This window comes from Jaculus jaculus, chromosome 7 (assembly GCF_020740685.1).
Source record: "Jaculus jaculus isolate mJacJac1 chromosome 7, mJacJac1.mat.Y.cur, whole genome shotgun sequence".
Lineage (NCBI taxonomy): Eukaryota > Metazoa > Chordata > Mammalia > Rodentia > Dipodidae > Jaculus > Jaculus jaculus.
In genome coordinates this window covers 36,465,692-36,488,980 of record NC_059108.1, presented here as the reverse complement: position 1 = coordinate 36,488,980, position 23,289 = coordinate 36,465,692, and the positions used below count along the sequence as shown (strand labels likewise).

Here is a 23,289-nt window from a genome sequence, read left to right as displayed (position 1 = left end):
ACTGAAAAATGATGCCTTATTACCAGGGGTCAAAATATCAACTATAGGGCTGGAGAGATGGCTTAGTGGTTAAGCACTTGCCTGTGAAGCCTAAGGACCCCGGTTCGAGGCTCGATTCCCCAGGACCCACATAAGCCAGATGCACAAGGGCACACGCGTCTGGAGTTCATTTGTGGTAGCTGGAGGCCCTGGTGCTTGCTCTCTCTCCCTCTCCCCCTCCCTCTCTATCTCTCTCTGCCTCTCTCAAATAAATAAATAAAAATTTAAAAAAATATATCAACTATATTTAGTCAGTTTGACAACAACAACAAAAAGAAAAAGAAGACAAATAAGAAAAGAACTCATCTGTGGCACCTAACCTGGATCAGCTTGAGTTGCTGGCATACCAAATAGGCAACTTGAGGCCCAGACAATTGGGGGGGAAGGGTCTGGGGGATGGGAAAGGGAGAGTGGGGGAGACATAAACACAAAACTAAACCCAAAATGAACTGGTACCATAGAAACCTTTCTCCTTGAAGGTAGACTAAAAGATATAGCCCTCAACAGGAATATAAAGGGACCTCCCCAAAAGAAAGGCCCTGGAGAGGGTGGGATGAAGCCTAACCTTAGAAAATTTGGAGACAGGAGAGATGACTCAGCAGTTAAGGTGCTTGACTGCAAAGCCAGAGGACCCAGGTTCAATTCCCCAGGACCCACATAAGCCAGCTGCACAAGATGGTGCATACATCTGGAGTTTGTTAATGACAAAGAAAATGGAAAAAACAAAAAAACAAACTTGACTCTGACCTGTAACTCGCAGTACCAGAAATAGGTGCTACCCATATTGTGTTGTTGATCAGAGAGATCTTCGAGGTCCCTAAAACAAGACAGGCTTCTGTCAAAGCACTTGATTACACAAATGAGGTAGGAGGTAAGACCCTATTGCTGAAGACACCAGACGCTGCCAACACAGAACAAAGAGAGGCCCGGCTGGAATCTGGAAGAGAGCCGGTCCCCACAGAGTTAGCCCTGCTGGTGCTGGAAAGCGCCACGTGAGCTACTGGGGGAAAATGGTCAACAACGGTGTGAGCAAGCAGGGGTCTAAGCTATCCAGAAGCAACCAGCCTGACAAGAAGTACAGGCCAGTGCAATGGTGGCACACAGCCTTGGTGGGGATCCAACGGCTTTCTGATTGGCTTAAAGACCCACGCAGTGGAAAGGAACCCATATCTGGAACTGGGAAGGAGGTCTGATTGCTGTGCAGACAAAGATTCCGCTCTCCAGTGTCAAGCTCCCACTAGTCTTTGGCTAAGAGGGGCTACATCTATCAAAATCTCCCATTAATAATGCTTACACAATTTAACCTATGCTGACTTCGCTCTTGATTGGAGAAACTGCTTTTCTTTGTCAGAAGGAAGTGAGACCTGAGCAGATAAACCACCCCTCGCATCTCAGTTAAGGCCCAGGCAAAAGCACAGAGAAAGTGGGGAGACCAGCAAGAGAGCTGCTTCTGCAGTGAGCCTGACAAGCAGCCCCAGGGTGAAGGAGACAGACACTGAGGACGCTCAACACCTACCAAAGCAGAGACCCAGAGGCTCCTAAGAGCCCGTCACTGAAGTACACTTAAAACTGACCCAGCGGGCTGGAGAGATGGCTTAGCGGTTAAGCGCTTGCTTGTGACGCCTAAGGACCCCGGTTCGAGGTTCCCTTCCCCAGGACCCACGTTAGCCAGATGCACAAGGGGGCGCACGCGTCCGGAGTTCGTTTGCAGTGGCTGAAAGCCCTGGCGTGCCCATTCCCTCTCTTTCTATCTGCCTCTTTCTCTCTCTGTCACTTTCAAATTAAAAAAAAAAAAAAACTGACCCAGCATGCCTCAGGGAATTTTGTGGAAGAGAGATAGAAAGGATGTAGGAGCCACAGGTTGGGATGTCACGCCCAGAGGCACGGCCTCCCCCCAATACTGCACCTCCCACAACACATAACCCACAACCCCACTGAGGAGGGTTCTCTGTGGAGTAGGCACAGGGAGGAGGGAAAAGATGGTACTAACACATGATGTATCCCTACAAAGTATGTTCTTAATATTAATAATAATAATGAAGAAAAAGGGCTGAAGAGATGCTTAGTGGCTAGGGTACTGCAAAGCCAAAGGACCCAGGTTCAATTCCCCAGGACCCACAGTAAGACCGAAACACAAGATAGTGCATGCATCTGGAGTTCATTTGCAGCAGGTGGAGGCCCTGGCACACCATTCTCTTTCATTCTCTATGCCTCTTTCTCTCCCTCTCTCTCTTAAATAAATAAAAATAAAAGTATTTAAAAAATAAAAATAAATGAAGAAGAAAAAGAGAGAAAGCTAGTTTAAAATCTTAGTTGGCAAGTAGTGTGCATTCAGATTTGCAGGGAAACCCAATTTCTTTCTGACAATATTTCCTGTCGCTATGCCTACCATAAGTTACCATAGTTAGCATTTGCATTTTAAAATGTATTTTAGGCTTACACAACCACTAAATGCACACAGTCTAATTCTGACCTGCCAATGCGTCTCCTCGGCTGCCCACTGTCCTCGCTGGCCCCCTGACAATGAACTGTATGTAATCTCACACTCCTCTGAGCATCCACCCCAGCCCGGTCTGCTCCATAAATCCATAACACATCACTCCAAACCCCATCAGGGCTAGGGGTGGAGCTCTGGTCTCTCGGAGGAGAGGACGTGGATGTGGCGCAGGGTTTCTATAGACTCGTGGTCCTGGAAGGAAGCAGCCATGTACCTTTCCTTAGTCCATGGGGCAGGAGGACTAGAGCAAGGAAATTCACTTCGGCATGTGCCTTAGAGCAGCTATCAAAGCCGCCACCGGAGCTGTCACCTGCACAGCCTCCATCTGTCCCTTGGCCTTTACCACAGGGCACAGCATGCCCCCACAACACCTTGGATGGTATACTTCCATTTTGTCCTTGCCTAGCCAGGGAGAATTCACTGTTGTGTGTGAGGGGGTAGGGGATAGGGGATAGGGGGAGAGCTTGTGCCTCCTCTCCTCTGGCTAGGGGCTAAAGGGCAGAGGGCAGGAACAGGGAAGAAGTCCCCATGGGTGCTGGGGAAGGAAGAGCTGTCTCCAGCAGGTCCGGTATTGTTGAACAGGAGGAGCAGAGAGAGTCCTGTATAAGAGGGAAAGACCTTCGCAAGTTGGACCATGAGCAAGGCTGTCCCTTGTCACTGCTCAGCATAGGTGCATATTCCTGTACAGCCGCCTGACAGGTCACAGGAATTGAGTCAGTGGGTGAACACAGGGTATGGGAGAATTTTTTTAAAAAGGGAGACTGAGGGGCTGGAGGGATGGCGTAGCAGTTAAGGCGTTTGTCTGCACAGCCAAAGGACCCAAGTTCGATTCCCCAGGACCCATGTTAGCCAGATGCACAACGGGGAGCATGCTTCTGGAGTTCGTTTGCAGTAGCTGGAGCCCTGGAGCACCCATTCTCTCTGTCTCTCCCTCCTTCTCTTCCTCACTCTTTCTCTCTGTCAAACAAACAAACAAATACATAATGGGAGACAGAGGCCTGTCCAGGAAAGTGACAGAGAAGCCTTATCAGAGAGTAAGCAAGGAGTGCAAGGACATCTCGGTGTCATCAGCACGGTGGTCAGTGTGGCCTCCCCCGGGCCACAGGAGTATTCCTTGCCTCCTGGAGGGAAATCAGTGGACCTAAGTCACAGCCCCCCCTCTCCCCGCCTCCCCGCCTAGCTCCAGCACCAAAAAGGAGCACCACAGGTCAGCTCTCGTCCGTGTAGGATAATTTGTGTAGGTAGGCTGCCTGGCTGAAGACGTACAGCCTCTATGATTCATTTCTGGGAAGGCAAGTAAAACAGCAGCATGTGACTTCACTGTCCAAGGATATAAAATACGACCTGCACGGGAGATTAAACTTCTGAGGGCTTTTTGCTGGTTGGTTGGTTCTGGATGTTATTGGGCCATGTTTGAGAAAGGACCGTCTCTTCCGTTCCTTGAAAAATATTAACGATCTGAGTTGTAATAAGATATTATATATCTGCCTGGGAGTTGGTGCAATTTCAAAAGCTCATGCTGAGGCAGAAGCCTAGCAAGGCAGCTCGCTGAGCAAAATGAGTCAGAACACAGAAGGCAGAATGCTCTCGTGGCAGGGGAGAGGCGTAGGAGGTGAGAGAACAGACCCTGGGTGTGAGGGACAGGCAGGGATGGTGGGTTTGCCCATCTGGAACTGCCCAGCCTCCAGAGTGAGCTCCAGGTGTCCCACCCTCTCACGGGGCCACACTGCCCTGCCTCCCGCTGGCCCGAACTCCTTGCCTGCTGTGGAGCTGAGCTTCACTGCCCCAGAAAACTTGTCATGGAAGTAAAGGAGACAGGTGAGTCTCTTCCTCCACCATGCCGGCCAGTTGCAGGCTTTCTTCCAGTACAGGCAAATATCTCCCACTCCCCCCCTTAAAAAAAAAGATCTAAGATCCAAAACACTCCTGGTCCCAAGTACTTCAGATGACAGATTCTCAACTTTGACCCTTTGGGAATCAAAGGGTCTACGACTCACAACTCTCAACCTGCTGCAATGAGCAGACTAAACTAGCAATATTTTTGATGTAGCTCAGAACAAAATAGAAATAGGAAGTCCTGAAAACTAAGAAAACATTCTAAAATGCAAGTCCAACGTATTAAGGGCTAAATTTAATTATTGCATTTTTATTTACGTATGTATGTATGTATGTATGTATTTGAGAGAGAGAATGGGTACACCAGGGCCTCCAGCCACTGCATTTGAATTCTAGTTACATGTGCCACGTTGGGCGTCTGGCTTACATGGGTACTGGGGAATCAAACCTGGGTCCTTAGGTTTCATAGCAAGCTCCTTAATCACTAAGCCATCTCTCCAGACTGAATTCAATAAGAAAGAAATGACACAATTTGGATATATCTTCAATTTTAGTGTTCTCATTCATGACCAAAAGAATAACTATGAAGCTATTTTACTGCAAATGAGAAAAAAATTTACAATAACCTAATATTTTCTCACCCAAAGACCTGAAGTACATCATATCATTTCACAGCTTACTCTCCATTTTTCCAGATGAGAAAAGTAAGATGTTGTTTCAATAATTGACTTTTCCCTAAGGGGATTTGGGACAAAGGAAACATCTCAGGCCACACTGCCAACAAGCATCAAATAAGTGACCATGTGTGGCACAGACTTTGTCTTTGCCTCGTGAAGCCTGCCAACTAGTAGCCATTTGTAGGAACCGAGACAGTGTAAGGGGCACTGAGGGGGCCAGAGAATTTCAGCTCTGTGTCTGATGAAGACAGTAATTTGTGACTACAACAGACAGGGAAAGCCATGCAGACCCATTTCAACTAACCTTCTCTCCAGCCAGGGGAGGTAGGCAGAAGTCTCACACTTCAGGGTTGTAAAAGCGTGGCCAAACACATGTTGTGGGAACCTCTTCAGCTCAGTCTCTGTCATCTTTCGAAATCCCAGAACCACGTCAGCCCAGAAGGGCACTTCTTCGGAGGGCATGCTCCGAAATATCTGCCAACTTAAGCACAGAAAGTGGAAAACACTCCTGAAATTCGGTGAAATCATGTATTTCTCGGTGCGACATTCTCTAAAGCATTTAAAAAAATTCACTTCCAAAGACCACAAAGGGAAAGATCTATTCTGTCATTCTCTTGGGTTCAGATGACTGAATTGCAAATGCTCATGACTAAAGGGACAAACCATTTCAAAAGTAACTTGCAGGGCTGGAGAGACAGCTCGATGGTCAAAGGCACTTGCTAGCAAAGCCTGTTTGCCTGAGTTCAATTCCCCAGTTGCCATGTAAAGCCAGACCCAAAAAGTGGTACAGCTTTCTGGCGTTCATTTGCAGTGGCAAGAAGACCTGTCCCACCCATACACATATGTGTGCATGCATGTGCACACACACACACACACACACACACACACACAAACACACACACAGGCAAATACACAAATAAAAATATTTGCTGGGATTAAAGGTGTGTGCCAACTGGAAGGCCAAGGTAGGAGGATGGCTGTGAGTTCAAGGCTAGCCTAAAACTACATAGTGAATTCCAAGTCAGTCTGGGCTAGAACAAGACCCTACCTCAATAATAATAATAATAATAATAATAATAATAATAATGGCTGAAGAGATGGCTGAGCACTTAAGGTACTTGCCTGCAAAGCTTAACAACCCAGGTTTGATTCCCAGTATCCACATCAAGCCAGATACCCAAAGTGTCACATGCATCAGGAGTTTTTATTTATTATTATTATTATTATTATTATTATTTACAGAGGCTAGAGGCCCTGGCATGCCCATTCTCCTCCCCTCCTCTCTCCTTGCAAATAAATAAAATAGGATATTTAATTTTAAAAAGTAACTGGGGACTGGAGAGATGGCTTAGTGGTTAAGCACTTGCCTGTGAAGCCTAAGGACCCCAGTTCGAGGCTCGATTCCCCAGGACCCACGTTAGCCAGATGCACAAGGGGGCGCATGCATCTGGAGTTCGTTTGCAGTGGCTGGAAGCCCTGGCGCGCCCATTCTCTCTCTATTTGTCTCTCTCCTTCTCTCTCTCTGTCACTCTCAAATAAATAAGTAAAAATGAACAAAAATTTTTTTAAAAAAAAGCAACTGGCAGGTCTGGGGGTTAGTGATAGGGCTCTTGCTTAGCATGCATAAAGTCCAAGTTTCAATTCCCACTATGACAAAGATAAATAAAATGAACATACATTTTCAACAACTGAAATTAATTCACTTTTTCTAAAGTGCCTTGCCATGACTTTTTTTTTATTTACTGATGACAATGCATTTTAGAGGAAAGGTTTTTATGTTTCGCACAATGCTTGACACAAATTATAAGCAAAATGTGAAAAGTTTAAAGGCTACCCTCAATTTTCAAAGGGATATCTAAACTGTAAGAATTTGTAGCCATCAAGTGTGCAGGGCTGTGAATTATGAGTCAAATGGTAGGTCACCAAGATTAGCTGGAGGACTAAAGAGAAGCCAGGAGTCACCAAGGGGGGCTCACAGCATGGTGGGGATGGATGAGTCTGCTATATATATATGTTGAGTGTTGACAAGAAGCCTATAAAAGGGCAGCTAAGACCTGCTACACATGTGATTGAACTTGTAAGTCTTGGGGTGTTCCTTCCCTTCAGTAATTGTAATCATCATTGTCCTGAAGCAGCAAGGGACAAAAGATGCTAAAGATGTGACCACTGGCATGCCAGAACTTCTATTTCTAGTAATTAAGTGATGGGGAATAAAGAAAATGATGCTTGGTGCATAACTGAGCAATGAGTCTTCCCGTCTCGCTCCGCTGGGCTCCATGATCCTCCTCTAGAGCTTAACCACCTTCTCTGAGCCAAGCCTCAGAAAGCTACACTCCCAGCCCCCTAAATTCATTTTCATTCTCTCTCTCTCTCTCTCTCTCTCTCCCTCTCTCTCTTTGTCTTCTCTCCTTCCCTACCTCCCTATACACAAACATACTCAAGTAAGTCTAAGATGTCTTACACACCCACACATGCACACCCCCACACACTTCTCAGCAGTATCCAACTCCAAAATTGGAATCTATCCACCATGGTGCAAATAACAAAAACTCAGGAGTCATCTGTCAGCTCTCCGCATCCTCCCTCGCCATTAGCTATCCAATCTCCTCCTCATCTTTTCTCAAACCCATCTACTCTCTCTCCCTATTATTAATAACTAATCTACCCGGCCACAACACTTTCCACTAATCCACTCTCCATACTACAGATAAAAATCTTTGGATGGGGGCTGGAGAGATAGCTTAGTGGGTTAAGGCATTTGCCAGCAAAGCCAAAGGACCCAGCTTCAGTTCCCCAGTTCCCACATAAAGCCAGATACACAAGGTGGTGTGTGTTTGTGTGCAGTGGCTAGAGGCCCTGGTGTGCCCATTCTCTCTCTTTCTTTCTCTCTCTTGCTCTCTGCCTCTTTCTTTTTCTCAAATAAATAAATGAAATATATTTTAAAAATCTTTGGATGCAGGGCTGGTGGTTAAGTGGTTAAGGCGCTTGCCTGCAAAGCCAAAGGACCCAGGTTCAATTCCCCAGGACCCATGTAAGCCATCTAGATGCACATGGGGGCACATACGTCTGGAGTTTGTTTGCAGCAGCTGGAGGCCCTGGCATGCTCATTCTTTCTCTCTCTCTCCCTCCCCCTCCCCCAGCCTATTTCTCTCGCAAATAAATAAAGGAAAATAAAAAATTAAATCTTTGAATGAAAATGTGATGATTTATACTCAGTTACTTCACTGTGTAAACTCCATCAATGACTTTCCATAGTCACCTAAGACTTGGGCCTATGTGGGTGGTGTTCCCTCTACCTGGAATGCTGTTTCCTCTGGACCCACATCCTGTCTCCGACCCTTTTATCTCATCAGATGAACACTCTCATTCCGAGGGCCTCACACAAAACACATTTCTACATGACTTCCTATGAGTTTCCACAGCAAGTTTCTTCTCCAGACCTAGGCTTCCATAGCTCTCTATACTCTTCTCTTTGGTAACTGATGCCTCATGGGTAACTTACAAGATTTAGTAATTTCCTACAGTCCACAAACCACACAAGGCAAGGGCTGTGTCTGTCTTCTGTTAAAAAAAAAAAAGTCACATATTTATTAAGCATCTACTGCACCTCATTGCTATACCTCTACTACCTCCCTAGAAATGCCTGGTACTGAACAATGTTAACGAGACTGAAATGGACAGAAGAATAAGGCTAGGCCAGAGATGCACAGGACATGTGTAAAGCCTTATCTTTGAAGAGAAAGCGCTTTGGACATGTTTGTTTCCAAAAATGACTTAGAGGCAAAGTTTGCGAATTAGATTAGTTCATATTGATTCTGAACAAAATTAAGTCTGACCATAACACAATCAGCACCATTCTCCTGTGTGGCTTATCAGCTGGCTTTGAAGAGAGAGGAGAGAGACAGAGACAGAAACCGGGGAGAGGGGGAGAAATGCCCTGAAGTATAGACAGCTCAACCCACAGTCTCATGGAAAAGTAAGACTGCTACTTTGGTACGTTAGTGATGTCACTGTCCACGTTGACGATTGCACGGTGAGGGGAAGGGAAGAAGAAGACGGGGCAGTAATTGGGGTCCTCTTGTAACTCAGTAGACTACGCCGTGGGAAGCCTGCATCAGAAAAGGAGACTGGCGCTGATCTAAGAGTCTCCGTGGTACACATACGTGGTACTCTGAGAGGTCAGTAGAAAGTGAGCATCCTTCTGCTCTTCTTTTTTTTTTTTTTAATTTTTTATTTATTTATTTGAGAGCGACAGACACAGAGAGAAAGACAGGTAGAGGGAGAGAGAGAGAATGGGCGCGCCAGGGCTTCCAGCCTCTGCAAATGAACTCCAGACGCGTGCGCCCCCTTGTGCATCTGGCTAACGTGGGACCTGGGGAACCGAGCCTCGAACCGGGGTCCTTAGGCTTCACAGGCAAGCGCTTAACCGCTAAGCCATCTCTCCAGCCCCCTTCTGCTCTTCTTAACGCTGCCACCACATAGGCTGTCACAGGTGACAGATGCCTTGTGCCATATAAAGCACAATGAGACCTAAAGTGATAGATCTCTCTGCCTCTCTTTGTCTCTCCTTCTCTCTCTTTCAAATAAAATGAATAAATATTTTTTTAAAAAGGGGGGACTGGAGTGATGGCTTAGCAGTTAAGGCGTTTTCCTGTGAAGCCTAAGGACCAAGGTTCAATTCCCCAATACCCATGGAAGCCAGATGCGCAAGGTGGCACATGTCTGGAATTTGTTTGCAGTGGCTAGAGACCCTAGTGTGCCCATCTCTCTCTGCCCCTCTCTCTGTCTCTATTTCTCCCTCCCTCTCTTTCAAATAAAATAAATAAATAAAATATTTTTTTAAAGCGATAATACTGCTTAGTGTTTAAAAGATACAGGAAGGGGGACTGGAGAGATAGCTTAGAGGTTAAGTGCTTGCCTGTGAAGCCCAAGGACCCTGGTTCAATTCTCCAGGTCCCACATAAGCCAGATGCACAAGGGGGCGCATGCATCTGGAGTTTGTTTGCAGTGGCTGGAGGCCCTGAGCTGCTCATTCTCTCTCTCCCTCTTTCTCTTAAATAAATAAATAAAATTTTAAAAATTAAAAAAAAGAAAATAAGAGGATATCAAGGAATCAACACTAAAGGAGATTCCTACCACACACTCCAAAGCTCAAGGAACACTGTGGAAGAGGGGGCAGAAAGAATGTAAAAACCACTGGGTGTACTTTGGGGTGCAGTCCTTCCCACATCAACTGACTGGTGCACTCATGATGTCACAGTGATTACCGATATCCCCACAAGACCAGCACAGTTCTGAGCTATCAACATTTTGACATGGAGGACAGAGGATAAAAGGAAGGAGACCATAAAACAGAGGAAGGACCACCTTGGAAGGTGAGGGTCCTCAAGGGATGGGTGCAGGGGGACAGAGAACAAAAACTGAGAAAAAAAAAAAGATGAGACCATGATCAAATTATTGCATGTTCATATATTAAAGTTCTCAATTATTATAAAAGACATAGGAAGAAATTGTCATAATTTAAATGCTTATGTTAGAAATGATAAATAGGGGGCTGGAGAGATGGCTTAGTGATTAAGGTATTTGCCTGCAAAGCCAAAGGATACCAGTTCAACTCTCCAGGATCCTTGTAAGCCAGATGCACAAGGGGGCTCATGCAACTGGAGTTTATTTGCAGTGGCTGGAGGACCTGGCGTGACCATTCTCTCTCTCTCTTTCTCAGTCTCAAATAAATAAATAAAATATATTTTTTTTTAAAAAGAAGAGGCAAATAGGAAGCTGAGGAGATAGCTCAGCAGATCAAGGCACTTTTTACAAAGCTAAGAAGATGGTTCAGTGGTTAAAAGAACTTCTTGCAAAACCTGCTGGGTGGGGATTCAATACTCCAGTACCCCTGTAAGGCAGATACACAAAGTGGCATCAGGAGTCCCATTTAAAATCCCTGCTCTCTCTCTCTCTCTGTCTCTCTCTCTCTCTCTATCTGCCTGCCTCTCTCCCTCTCTCTCTCACACACACACACAAATAAATGTGTTAAAATTATTTTTTAAAAAGTAATGCTAAATAGAATCTGTTCTTAAGCCTCATTTAATCATACAGGTGCCCTAAAGTTCAGATATTAAAAATAAATAGGGCTGGAGAGATGGCTTAGTGGTTAAGCACTTGCCTATGAAGCCTAAGGATCCCGGTTCAAGGCTCGATTCTCCAGGTCCCACGTTAGCCAGATGCACAAGGGGGCGCACGCGTCTGGAGTTCGTTTGCAGTGGCTGGAGGCCCTGGCGCGCCCATTCTCTCTCTCTCTCTATCTGCCTCTTTCTCTCTCTGTTGCTCTCAAAATAAAATAAAAATAAATAAATAAATAAATAAATAGAAGTGTGCTAGTCACTTCAGAAACACTATATTTTTGTTTTGTTTTGTTTAGTTTCTTTTTTCAGCTAGGGTCTCATTCTAGCCCAGGCTGACCAGGAACTCACTCTGTAGTCCCAGGCTGGCCTCAAACTCACAGTGATCTGTCTCTCGAGTGCTGGGATCAGAGGTTTGCACCACCACACCTAGATCTATTCTCTAAATGGTACTTCAAAGGCAACCTTTAGAGGTGGGGATGTAGCTCAGTGCTCAAAACACTTGCCTAGCATGCACAAGGCTCTGGGTTCAATCCCCAGCACCACAAAGAAAGTAGAACTTCAGTGACCTACAAAATTTACGTCTTTAGACCATCTCGTTTTTCCAAGGACTCTCAAATAAATAAGATATCCCTCCGGGGGGCTGGAGAGATGGCTTAGCGGTTAAGCGCTTGCCTGTTAAACCTAAGGACCCTGGTTCGAGGCTCAATTCCCCAGGACCCACATTAGCCAGATGCACAAGGGGGCGCATGTGTCTGGAGTTCATTAGCAGTGGCTGGAAACCCTGGGGCGCCCATTCTCTCTCTCTCTCTCTCTCTCTCTCTCTCTCTCTCTCTCTGTCTCTTTCTCTCTCTGTCACACTCAAATAAATAAATAAAAATGAACAAAAAAAATCTTAAAAAATGATACCCTCTGGCTTATACTCCTGTCCCTATCCCAATGCCACACCTTCTTCCTTTTCCATCAGCCACAGCACCCCCATCACCCGAATTCAATGTTCACCTGCTATGTGGGATGCTTGTGGGTTTTCTCTGTATTTTTAACCATCACACATTTGGAAACTCAAAACAGCATTTGAGGTAGAAACCTGAAATGGGTGTTTATTGCTTCATAAAACAATCGAATCCTATCACTTCTGTTCCTCAAGTTCTTTGAAGTCTAAAATGGCTTTTCTAATTCCTCCCACATCCAACTCAGTATGCTGCTCCCAACAGGCGCTCGATACATTTTTTTTAATGTGGGCTTCTAATGTCTGTCCGTATTGTGATACATTCTAAAATAACTTCAGGTTCCTTTTCTTACCCAGACACCAGGTGAACGCCGGCATCCACAGCATCTGCAGACCTGGCGATGGCAGACAGGTGGTCAAAGGTCTCCCTGAACCACCGCTTCACCGTGTGAACGGGTGTATCTGTAATAACACCGGGAAGACAATGTGGAAAAGAAGGGATGAAAATGACTCACCCCCCAACAAGGACTGGCAAGGGTGAGGTAGAAGGAGGCCAGGAGAAGCACTTAAATAAAACTCCCCATGGAGTTGGAAGATACACCAAAGACCCGAGTTTGGGTTTTATTTATTTGAGAGAGAGAGAGAAGCAGATAGAGAATGGGCGCGCCAGGATCTCCAGCCACTGCAAACTGACTCCAGACGCATGTGCCTCCTTGTGCATCTGGCTTACGTGGATCCTGAGGAATTGAACCTGGGTCCTTTGACTTCGTAGGCAAGCGCCTTAACCACTAAGCCATCTCTCCAGCCCAAGAGACCAGAGTTTTTGATCTGGATGCCTGCTGTGTGCCTGAGTCGTGTGTAAAGATGTATGGATGGAGGGGAAACAGGCCAGGCAGGGCAAAAGCTGACATGGGAGCCAGCTAGGAGGTCTTTGGTACAATGTGTATTCCCAAGATGCTTGATGGGTCTGTAGCCAGCCTGAGCAGAAATGAGTTCAGCTAGGGAATCCAGCTTGGCCACACAGTTGAGATAATAGGAGAAAGAACTGAGGGTCCCTCTCCTGGAGGTTGAAAATATGATGGGCAGGCTGCAGGACTGTAGAAAGGTCAAGGGTCACCATCCTGATGTAGGAAAGAAGGCCTGCATTGTGCGTTTGAGTGCTGCAGGCCAATTTCCCTACCAGGGTCCCAGTTACCCTCCCCATCCCCATCCTGGCATCATGGGCCAGGGTCAGCTGGGAATATAGGGACCACACCATCCCCCAGGCATCACTGCCAGAGCAGAAGGGGTTGCACACAGACCCAGCCACTGGGATGGTGCCAGGTCTGTCTGTGAGGAATTCAGAGGAGTGGTTTGAGGGCCAAAATAACAATATCCAATTCAGGCACAGAAAGTGAGCTCAACCAAGGGTCACAGACAAAGCCAGCTAGCTGTGGGTAACTTCTGTGGAAGGGCTTTAAGGGGGTGTGCCAGGGTTGGGCCAGGGACTAGGGAGCAGTAGTTCTTCTACCAATAGCCACAGACAATATGCAGGAACTAAGACAAAGAGGCTGTCTGGAGGGCTCCCCTGTGAGAGGTGTCCTTGGACTTCACTGAGTAGATGGAAAGACCCTTGGAGACATCCGGCTTCCCAGAAAAAAACTCCCCTGTCATTAAGGGCATGTGAGCAGCTCGGTTTTCAAACAATTCACTCATTATAGAGCCAGTAAATATTTCTTCTTTGAAAGTGAGCACGGGACTGTGGAAATGGCTCAGCAGTTAAAGGCACTTGCTTGCAAAGCCTTCAGGCAGGGGTCTGATTCCCCAGTATCCACATAAAGCCAGATGCACAAAGCGGCTCATGCCTCTGGAATTCGTTTGCAGCAGCTAGAGGCGCTGGCATAGCTATATTCTCTCTCTCTCTCCCCCTCTCTCTCATAAATGAAAATATTAAAAATAAATAAATAAAATGTGTGTGTGTATATGCAGTGGTATGTGTTCATGTGTGTGTGCAAGTGGCTGTGTGTGCAGGTACACATGCACATGAGGATGTTTATCAGTGATTAACATATGAAAAGCTCTCTAGTATACAGACAAATTAATGGGATTAAATGATACTGTGCCAAATTGACCTTATATGCCAGTTTTGTTTTGATATCAACTTACTAATCAGTAAATATCTTGTTCTGTTGAAACCCTATACTGATAATCCAATAAATCATGAACAACTTGGTGGTGTTTGTCATTTAATAACAAATATTAAACATCGGTGCTGGTAAATTTTGACACAATAAAAGTAGAATTATTTTGACTGTTAAAAGAAAAGCTCTCAGGGCTAGACGAATGGCTTAGCGGTTAAGGTGTTTGCCTGCAAAGCCAAAGGACCCAGGTTTGATTCCCTAGGACCCATGTTCGCCAGATGCCCAAGGGGGTACACACGTCTGGAGTTTGTTAGCAGTGGCTGGAGGGCCCGGCGTACCCATTCTCTCTCTCCCTCTCCCTCTTTCTCTGTCAAATAAATAAGTAAATAAAATATTTTTTTAAAAAAAGCCTTCCATAAGTGCAGCAACATCACTGACTGTAAACATGGTGTCTTCTGTTAGTCAATAAGAGCCAAATGGAAACCTAAAGAATATCATGATTTGTAACAAAACAGTTTTAAGATCTGAGTCAAACATTCTAATATTGTCACCTTAATTCAATCAAAGAATTCTTAGGCATTTGTTGGTGTGTGTGTGTGTGTGTTCATGTGTGCATATACAGGTGCACACAAGGAGAGTGTGAGTATAGATGAAGGCCAGAGGTCACCATAAGTGACACCTCAGGAATGCATGCAGCTCTTTTGAGACAAGTTCTCTCACTGACCTGGAACTCCCCAATTAAGGTAGACTGATTGCTCCAGCAAGCCCCAGGGACCAGTGCTGGCAATACAGGCATGCACAGCCATGCCCAGTATCTTTATGTGAGTGCAGGTCTTCCTCCTTGTAAGCAAGGACTTTACCAACTGAGCTATCTCCCCAGCCTTACCACAGGCTTCCCATTGTCATCGTTAAACCTATGCCTGTGTGAACAGGACACCATATTCCTACACTGCAGGCAGGTGGCTGGCTTAGAAATAAAGACCGAATTGCCAAATCATGCTAATCCTCCAATGGGTTAGACCCCAATGACTTACTCCATGTGGAGAGATGCATTAAAATACATTCCCCCACCCCTACCCCAAACCTCTAAAGCAAAATGCTGGCTGAGTGTCCACATGTTGTAGAAGTCATAAAACAAGAGACAATTCCAATTCAGCAGTGGGGTGAACAAAGCATGATGACCTAATTCATGTTTAAGTACAGAGGGGCAGAAAGAATATCAAATGCTGATACAAAGCTGGTTATGTGCGGACATTGTTCTAAATGTTGTAGATATATTAACTCATTAAATCCCCACAAGGATGTGTGCATGGCCCCACATGGTATTGCCATTTGTAAACAAGAAGTGTTTATAACCTGCACTAGTCTGAACTGTGCCTAGGGAAGAAGTCCAGGGGGAAGATCGGGTCTTCATCAAGCAGCACCGGAGAGAAGGAAGCTGGACAGGTGGCCCAGAGAGCATTCAGGCCTCTAGGATTCAGATGAACTCTCAGATCAACCTCACTTGAAGATGAGTCCATGATGCCTGGCAGCCTTCAGGAACCCCTCACTTAGGCCTGGAGGAAGTAAGGGATTCTGGGAAACAGTCACAAGACGGGCACCTTGTTGAAGGAGCACCCTGCAGATGCACCAGGTGCCTGTGCGTGTCTTCTGTGAGGCAGTGTGACAGTTTCCCATACTGACACAGCCAGGTTCCTGGCCTGTGGCACCAAGGCCATGGGTCTTCCCACCCTGGTGAGACATGAATGGATTTGCTGCTAGGTGAGACATGATTAGGCTAGGAAACTGCAGGCATGGGCCAAGGCAGGAATACCATGGTCAAAACCAGGAGGGGAAAGAAAAGACAAGCAAACTGGATGGGAAGGTCTAGCCTCTTCTCCCTTCACCTTCTAGAATGCAGATACCTGGAGCTTTACCCTCTCCAGTCAGGAGACTGGAAGCCTGTTCTCTGGAAAATATGGCCTGCCCAAGAAGAAAGACTAACGCGTAATGCTATCAGAGCTTCCCCAAGGAAAGGTCCTTCCGTCTCACACCAGGGAGACTCACAGGCAAGAAACTCCATGCATGTGGTCATAAACTGCTACCGGCCATTTCAGGTCCTACATGACCTGAAAGACCTCTACCACGACAGTGAGAAGAGCAAACAAACAAAACAAGTAACTTGGAGTAAAACTGAAAGTGTTCAGAGAGAACTTCTAAAAACTATTGCTGCTATCTTCAGAAAAAGTAAAAAATACTGTGGCGATATAAATAAATTAAACTAAATTAATAGAATGCTATAAAATGGAAAACTCATGGAACAAAATGGAGCTTTGGAACATGGAAAGTGTAATAGTAGAAATAAAAGTTCAGTAGCAAGGTAAAAGATAAAATTGAGAAAAATCCAGCCGGGCATGGTGGCGCACACCTTTAATCCCAGCACTAGGGAGGCAGAGGATGGTATATCACCATGAGTTCGAGGCCACCCTAAGACTACATAGTGAATTTCAGGTCAGCCTGGACTAGAATGAGACCCTACCTTGAAAAAAACAAAAATAAATAAATAAATAAAAATTGAGAAAAATCTCCCAGAAAGTAAATTACAGAGAGGAACAGAGGGGGGTAAAGAAAAGCTAAAAGAATTGGGGGCCTGGTCTAGAAGGCCTCAAATAATCCAATTCCAGAAGGAAAGGCAGAAACATCACAGGGGAGGAAATAATTCAAAAGGACTGTTCTTGAATTGAAAAACATGAGGTTTGGGCTGGAAAGATAGCTTAGAAGTTAAGGTACTTGCTGGCAAAGCCAAAGGACCCAGGTTCAATTCCACAATCCCCACATAAAACCAACTATACACAAGGTGGCCCATGCGTCTGGAGTTCGTTTGCAGTGGCTAGAGGCCCTGGCACACACACACACACACACACACACACACACACACACACACTCTCTCTCTCTCTCTTCTCTCTTCTCTCTCTCTTTTTCTTACAAATAAACAAATAAATTTTTTAAAACAAGTTTCCATATTAAAAAGACAGGCCACCCTTCATATTCTCAATGATGAATTATGTGAGCAATCTTGTAAAGTGTCTGACTAAACCATGCATGCATGAGTGTGGCCACACACATCTATAATCCCAGTCCTGTGGACAGCAGAGACCAGAGAATCGCCCAGGATTGTGTAAAACGCAGCACCCGTGTTCAAAGAAACCAACTCAGTCAGTAAACTGCTGGCTTTGCAAGCTTGAGGAACTGAGTTCAATTCCCCGAATCTACGTTCAAAAGACAGTCAGGTAGATGGTGGTGAGGAGAGGAGACTGATGTGATACGGCCATTTCTTCCGCATTCCGTCTCTGTACCTTACATGAGAATTTCCAGCACTGCCATGCTGGACCAGGGGTCATGACCTCTGTGGTCTGTTGTGGCCACTACAAGAAGGGTCCAGGGAAAGACACTGCCATTTTGGATGGAAAATAAGTGGGGGTTACATGCCATGATGACTCTCTACCTTGGACAGATTTGCTGTACCTGTCTTTATAGTAAGACACCAGATGCTGAAGAAAAGCATGTCTTAACTCATCCATTTGGCAGACATGAAGAATGTTTCAGAGGCACACTCTCAGGAATGGTTCAGACTCTCAAACTCATATACAAGACATGCTTGTAAATAAACCAATGAAATTAATAAAAACATCAGGCATGGTGACATGTACTTGCAATTCCAGCACTGGAGATGCAGAGACAAGTGGATCCCTGGGGCTCTCTGGTTAGTCAGTCTAGCCTACTCTGAAAACTCTCAGACTAGTGAGAAATTGTCTTTAAAAAGGCAGATGGATGGGAGCCAGGCGTGGTGATGCACACCTTTAATCCTAGCACTTGGGAGGCACAGGTAGGAGGATTGCCGTGAGTGAGACTACATTCTGCATTCCAGGTTAGCCTGGGCTACAGCGGGAACCTACCTCAAAAAACAGGAAATAAAAAGGGGGGGGCTGGAGAGATGGCTTAGCGGTTAAGCGCTTGCCTGGGAAGCCTAAGGACCCCGGTTCGAGGCTCGCTCCCCCAGGTCTCACGTTAGCCAGATGCACAAGGGGGCGCACGCGTCTGGAGTTTGTTTGCAGAGGCTGGAAGCCCTGGCGCACCCATTCTCTCTCTCTCCCTCTATCTGTCTTTCTCTCTATGTCTGTCACTCTCTAATAAAAAAATAAAAGGTAGATGACAGCCAGGTGTGGTGGCACCTTTAATCCCAGCACTTGAGAGGCAGAGGTAGGAGGATCGCTGTGAGTTCAAAGCCAGCCTGAGACTACATAATGGATTCCAGGTCAATCTGGGCTAGAGTGAGACCCTACCTTGAAAAACAAAACAAAACAAACAAACAAAAAAAGGCTGGAGAGATGGCTTAGCACTTAAGGTGCTTGCCTGTGAAGCCTAAGAACTCATGTTCAAGTCTCCAGGTACCATGTAGCCAGATGCACAGTGATGCAAGTGTGCAATGTCACATATATGCCCAAGGGATGTAAGCACCTGGAGTTTGTTTGCAGCAGGCTGAAGGTCCTGGTGTACTCTCTCCCTCTCTCTCTCTCTCTCTCTCTCTCTCAGTCTCTCTCTCTCTCTCTCTCTCCCCTCCCTCCTGCTTTCTCTCTCTCTCAAAAAAAAAAAATTTTTTTAAGGAAAAGAAAAAGCCTCAAAAAGGTGAATGACACCTTCAGGAACAAGACCGGAAGTGTCTTCTGGCTTCCACGTGCACCACACATGTACACTTGCATACACTCAAACACATACAAAAAACTAAAATTCAAGAAAGAGAGAAAATGGGTGGCTGGAGAGATGACTCCGCCATTAAGGGCCAGAGAGGGTATGAGATGACCTGAGTTCAATTCTCCAGGACCCACACAAAGAGCTGGGTGTGGCCACAATGTCTACAATCCTAGTTCTGGGGAGAACAAAGATGGAAGAACTGCCCAGGATTATGAAAATCACAGCTTCCTGTCCAGACCTACTCCATCGCCAGGAAATACACAGATGAATGCTAGTGGAAAGACACACAACATCCTCTTCTGGCCTCCATGCACCCAGAGGCACACGCATCTGCACACACCCATGCATGAACTACATGCACACACACACACACACACACACCATCACCACCACCACCACACATACTACACATGCAAGAGAGAGAGAGAGAATGGGAATGGGGAAGAGAAGACAGCAAACGTGAATTTCATCAGCTACAGAGTGGATCTGTTTCCTGCTTCGTGATAATTTCCTCCTCCCATTTCACATGAAGAACGCAGAATGGAAAGGGTATGTAGACATGTTCAACAATGGATGCGTCTTCAGGCTGACATACATACTGACTTGTTGCTTTTATACTGGCTTCACATTTTGGAGAATTTTAGTCTCATGACAAACAGCCCATAACTTGCTGGTAATTACTGGTGTCATCTGCTCATACTAGCTTGTCGCTGAATATTCGTTCTGTCCGTCTCCTAGATCCTCTCAGAATTGCTCTTTCTGGCCTTCCCCTGAGAGCAATGGACCAGCTCTGTCCCCAGAATGATGGAAAGTCACTTCCTGGCTACAGGGTTAACCAGATGAAACGAGCCCCTTGGGAAGCTCTTCTTTGCTTGATACTGAGGACAAATGGAGTGATGACTGAACTGTCACTTTAGGTCCCTGATGGATGAGTAGAATCCTTGCTGGGGCTTCGGCGACATTCGGGGTGAAGAACAAACTTGTTCTCTAAGCTGCTGGGATTTGGAGGAGGCTCTCATCCTGGGTGAAGCTGAGTCCTTCCTGCCTGGTGAACTGACAGCATGCGAAAATGGCACATTACAATGGCACACACAGCCAGCTTCCTGATGGACAGAATTCCGCTGGCGTCACTCTAACATCTACCGTACCTGACAGGGGAGCTGAAATCCTGCTTACCTGGATAAGCCTGGGGAATGAGTATCCCGGCTGCCACATCGCTGGTGGTATTGGGAGTGAACTTGTCCGAGATGACAGTAACAGAGCATCGGGGGACCATAGAAGCTATGGACATGGCAGTGGACATCCCGACCACACCTGCTCCAACAACGGCAATCCGTGTGGCATCCATGGACCTGCAGGAGGGAGAGCCAAGCTGCCCACCTTGTTGAGGGTATTATTCCCTCCAGAGCATGTCTACAAACTTTTCCTTAGGTTGGACAGCCACTCAGGATAAGAGCTTTGCTGCAGGAGATTCTTGTGGGAGAAAGCAGGCATCCCTTGAAACTCCTTACCTGTGAAACAATGTTCTCAACAGCAAAGTCTCTGTGAGCATTTAGTTAGCTATATCAGCGCAAAATTACCCCAGAGTTGCCTTTCCCAGGCACCATCAGTAAAGAGGTCTGAATTTGAGGGGAGATTTCTACTCACTGTACCCTCTTCTGAACCTTGTCCCCCTGGGCACACCCGAGGGTAGGTTGATGAGATAAGCAAGGCCCAGAGAGCAGCAAAGCTCTGGCCTCCACTTCCAGAACCCTCAGAAGAGTGGCCGTGCACACGAGCAGATCACAGTGTGACTTCTGCTCACTGCGCACTTATTTTCAATGACAACAGCAGCAAGAGTTGGAGCAACCGAACTTGGCTCCTCTTCCACGGTCCCTGGAAACCAGCTTTCCCCTCCCACCTTCCCAGTCACTGGTGCAGTCCCCTTTTCACACAGAGCACTGGGCCCGCAGCAACCTCCTTGGTCAGCATGTTTTCAACATAAGGAAACCTGGGCTCGAGGAGGCCATGCCAGGGCTGGCTCTGTAACCTCAGGGAGCGGCCTGTGCCTCCAACTCTTGATACCCTCATCTGTAAAACAGTCCAGATGAATTCTTTTTTTTTTCAAGGTACGGTCTCACTCTAGCCCAGGCCAACCTGGAAATCACTATGCAGTATCAGGGTGGTCTCAAACTCACGGTGATCATTGTACCTTAGCCTCCCAGTGCTGGGATTAAAGTCGTGTGCCATCACACCCAGCACACCAGATGAATTCTTATTGGCTCCCTTAGGTGGTAAGTGAGAGAGACCCATCAAGGCTGAAGGGGCTCTTGTGGGAGTGTATAGATGACAGATGCCCATGTTGGGTTCTCTGGGACTAATACTCCATGTGGGAGCTAGGGAATAGCAGAGGCTGCCAACCTCACCCCGGGCAGCAGGCATCTACAGCACCCGTTGTACCGTCACCTCCCTGCCTGAACTGGAGTCCTTGTCTTGCTAGATCTGCTCTCTGTCTAACTCCCCCTTCCATCTGGCTCAGGTTCAAACTAATGAGAGAAAGAAAATAACAATTGTTCCAGTTAGTCATTGCCTGCTTTTAGGGCAAAGTTCTAGTTCTACACCAGCTGACTGAGCTGTCAGACCAAAACAAAAAAACTAAAATAAATAAATAAACTGGCCTTGGTAAAATGCCTTTCTTCATGCAGAGCAATGGCCAGGACGTAGGGACCACGGCAGACATCACAGGATCTGGCTGTGGCTGGTCTCTACTTCCTCACTAGCCCTGAAGAAGTCTTTCACTGCCTGATGCCTTCCCATGAGGCTTCCTGTGTGCTGTGCCTACAGCTGGAACAACTTTTGCACCTTCAAGGTTAGTAGTTCATCTGAGAGCTGAGAAGGATTTCGAGGGTCAAAGAAAACAAGGGGGCGCTGTAGAGACGGCTCAGCAGTTGTTTGCCTGCAAAGCCTAACGACCCCAGTTCCAGTCCCCAGTCCCCACATAAAGCCAGACGCACAAGGTGGTGCACGCATCTGGAGTTCATTTGCAGCAGCTAGAAGCCCTGGCGTGCCCATTCTCTCTCTCTCTCATTGGAAATAAATATAAATAGCATATATTTGAAAAGAAGAAAACAAGGGGAGCACAGGGTAGTGAGGTGGGGAAGGCTGGAGGCTCCGAGCTGCGCCTGTCTTTCCCCGAAGTGGCGGGCAGCCACCTCCGTCCTGACTAGCTCCGCTGGTTTGCAGTGGCCTCCAGTGACTCTCTCAACGCAGTTCTTGCAAGTTAACGTGAAAAAGAAAGCAACCGGTGGCTAAGAATAGCAAACTGCCCGACAGATAAGGAGTGAGCCAGAAAGACAGGATGTGTCCATGCCTGTCAATAGCCCTGTCTCCAAACCCACCAAGACCCACCCCCAAACTCAGAGTGCAGACAGAATGACCCCTGGGCCAGAAACAGGAGGATTCGAGGGTACCTGAGTCTGAGAAGACAGCCTTGGAACCTACTGGAGGCTCTGGCACCAACACTTGTTTTTCAGAGACCATTTGACCTAGTACTTTGAAAGAGAGAGAAAAGGGGTGGAGAAACAAAACTGCTTCCCATTGGGGATGTGTTACGCTTCCTGTAATCTTATTCTGCATTGGCCTGTGCAACTGTATGCCCTCCCTCCCCCTCCCCCCTCCGCCCCAGGAGAGAGGAACCCGTGACCTCAGCCTGTGAGCTCCATGGAGCTGCGCTTGTGCCCAGTCCCTAGAGGCAGGTTCACCGCCACCACAAGCCTCTCTTTGACTCCCAGGCCCTTTATCTCACCGCCAGCCTGGAACTTTTCCAGGTGATTTGAATGTGCAGTAATTAACGGGTGGCTTGTCCGGCTTCCAGTACACTCTGGAGAGAAACAAATGCTCATTACCTCATTACACTGCCCGGTGTTGTCCGCCCTCTCACGTGGGGTGCCTGGCTCTGCTGGGCAGCAGCGGAGGGTAGAGTGAGCCAGGCATGGGGCGGTACAATGCTGATGATTGCAAAGGTGACAGTCTGATGGCAGCTGGAAAACTTATTCAAGAAATAATTTAGGAGGGCTGGAGAGATGGCTCAGTGGCATAGGGACTTGCCTGCAAAACCTATTGACCCAGGTTTGATATGCTAGTACCCATGTAAAGCCAAATGCACAACGTGGTGCATGCATCTAGAGTTCGTTTGCAGCAGCTGGAGGCCCTGGCACACCTATTCTCTCTGCCCATCTCTCTCTCTCTCCCTCTCTCTCTCTCTCACTCTCTCTCTCCTTGCAAACAAATAAATAAATTTTGTAAAGAAATAATTTAGGAGGTTGGGGAGATGACTCAGCAG

The 23,289-nt window shown here is 46.6% G+C and overlaps 1 protein-coding gene across 1 annotated transcript in view; it reads right to left on the bottom strand.

Annotated features, from left to right (window-relative positions):
• The window catches only part of Ddo (D-aspartate oxidase), a 31,075-nt gene extending 8,577 nt beyond the window's left edge, over window positions 1-22,498 (bottom strand). Inside the window, exons 1-4 of the mRNA XM_004660631.2 lie at window positions 22,418-22,498; window positions 20,145-20,320; window positions 12,471-12,579; window positions 5,354-5,530 (exon numbers count right to left, since the gene is read on the bottom strand). Coding sequence (XP_004660688.2) covers window positions 5,354-5,530; window positions 12,471-12,579; window positions 20,145-20,316 — 458 coding nt within the window. The 5' untranslated portion in view covers window positions 20,317-20,320; window positions 22,418-22,498. The remainder of the gene's footprint in view (window positions 1-5,353; window positions 5,531-12,470; window positions 12,580-20,144; window positions 20,321-22,417) is intronic.
• Between the last annotated feature and the right edge of the window lie 791 nt (window positions 22,499-23,289).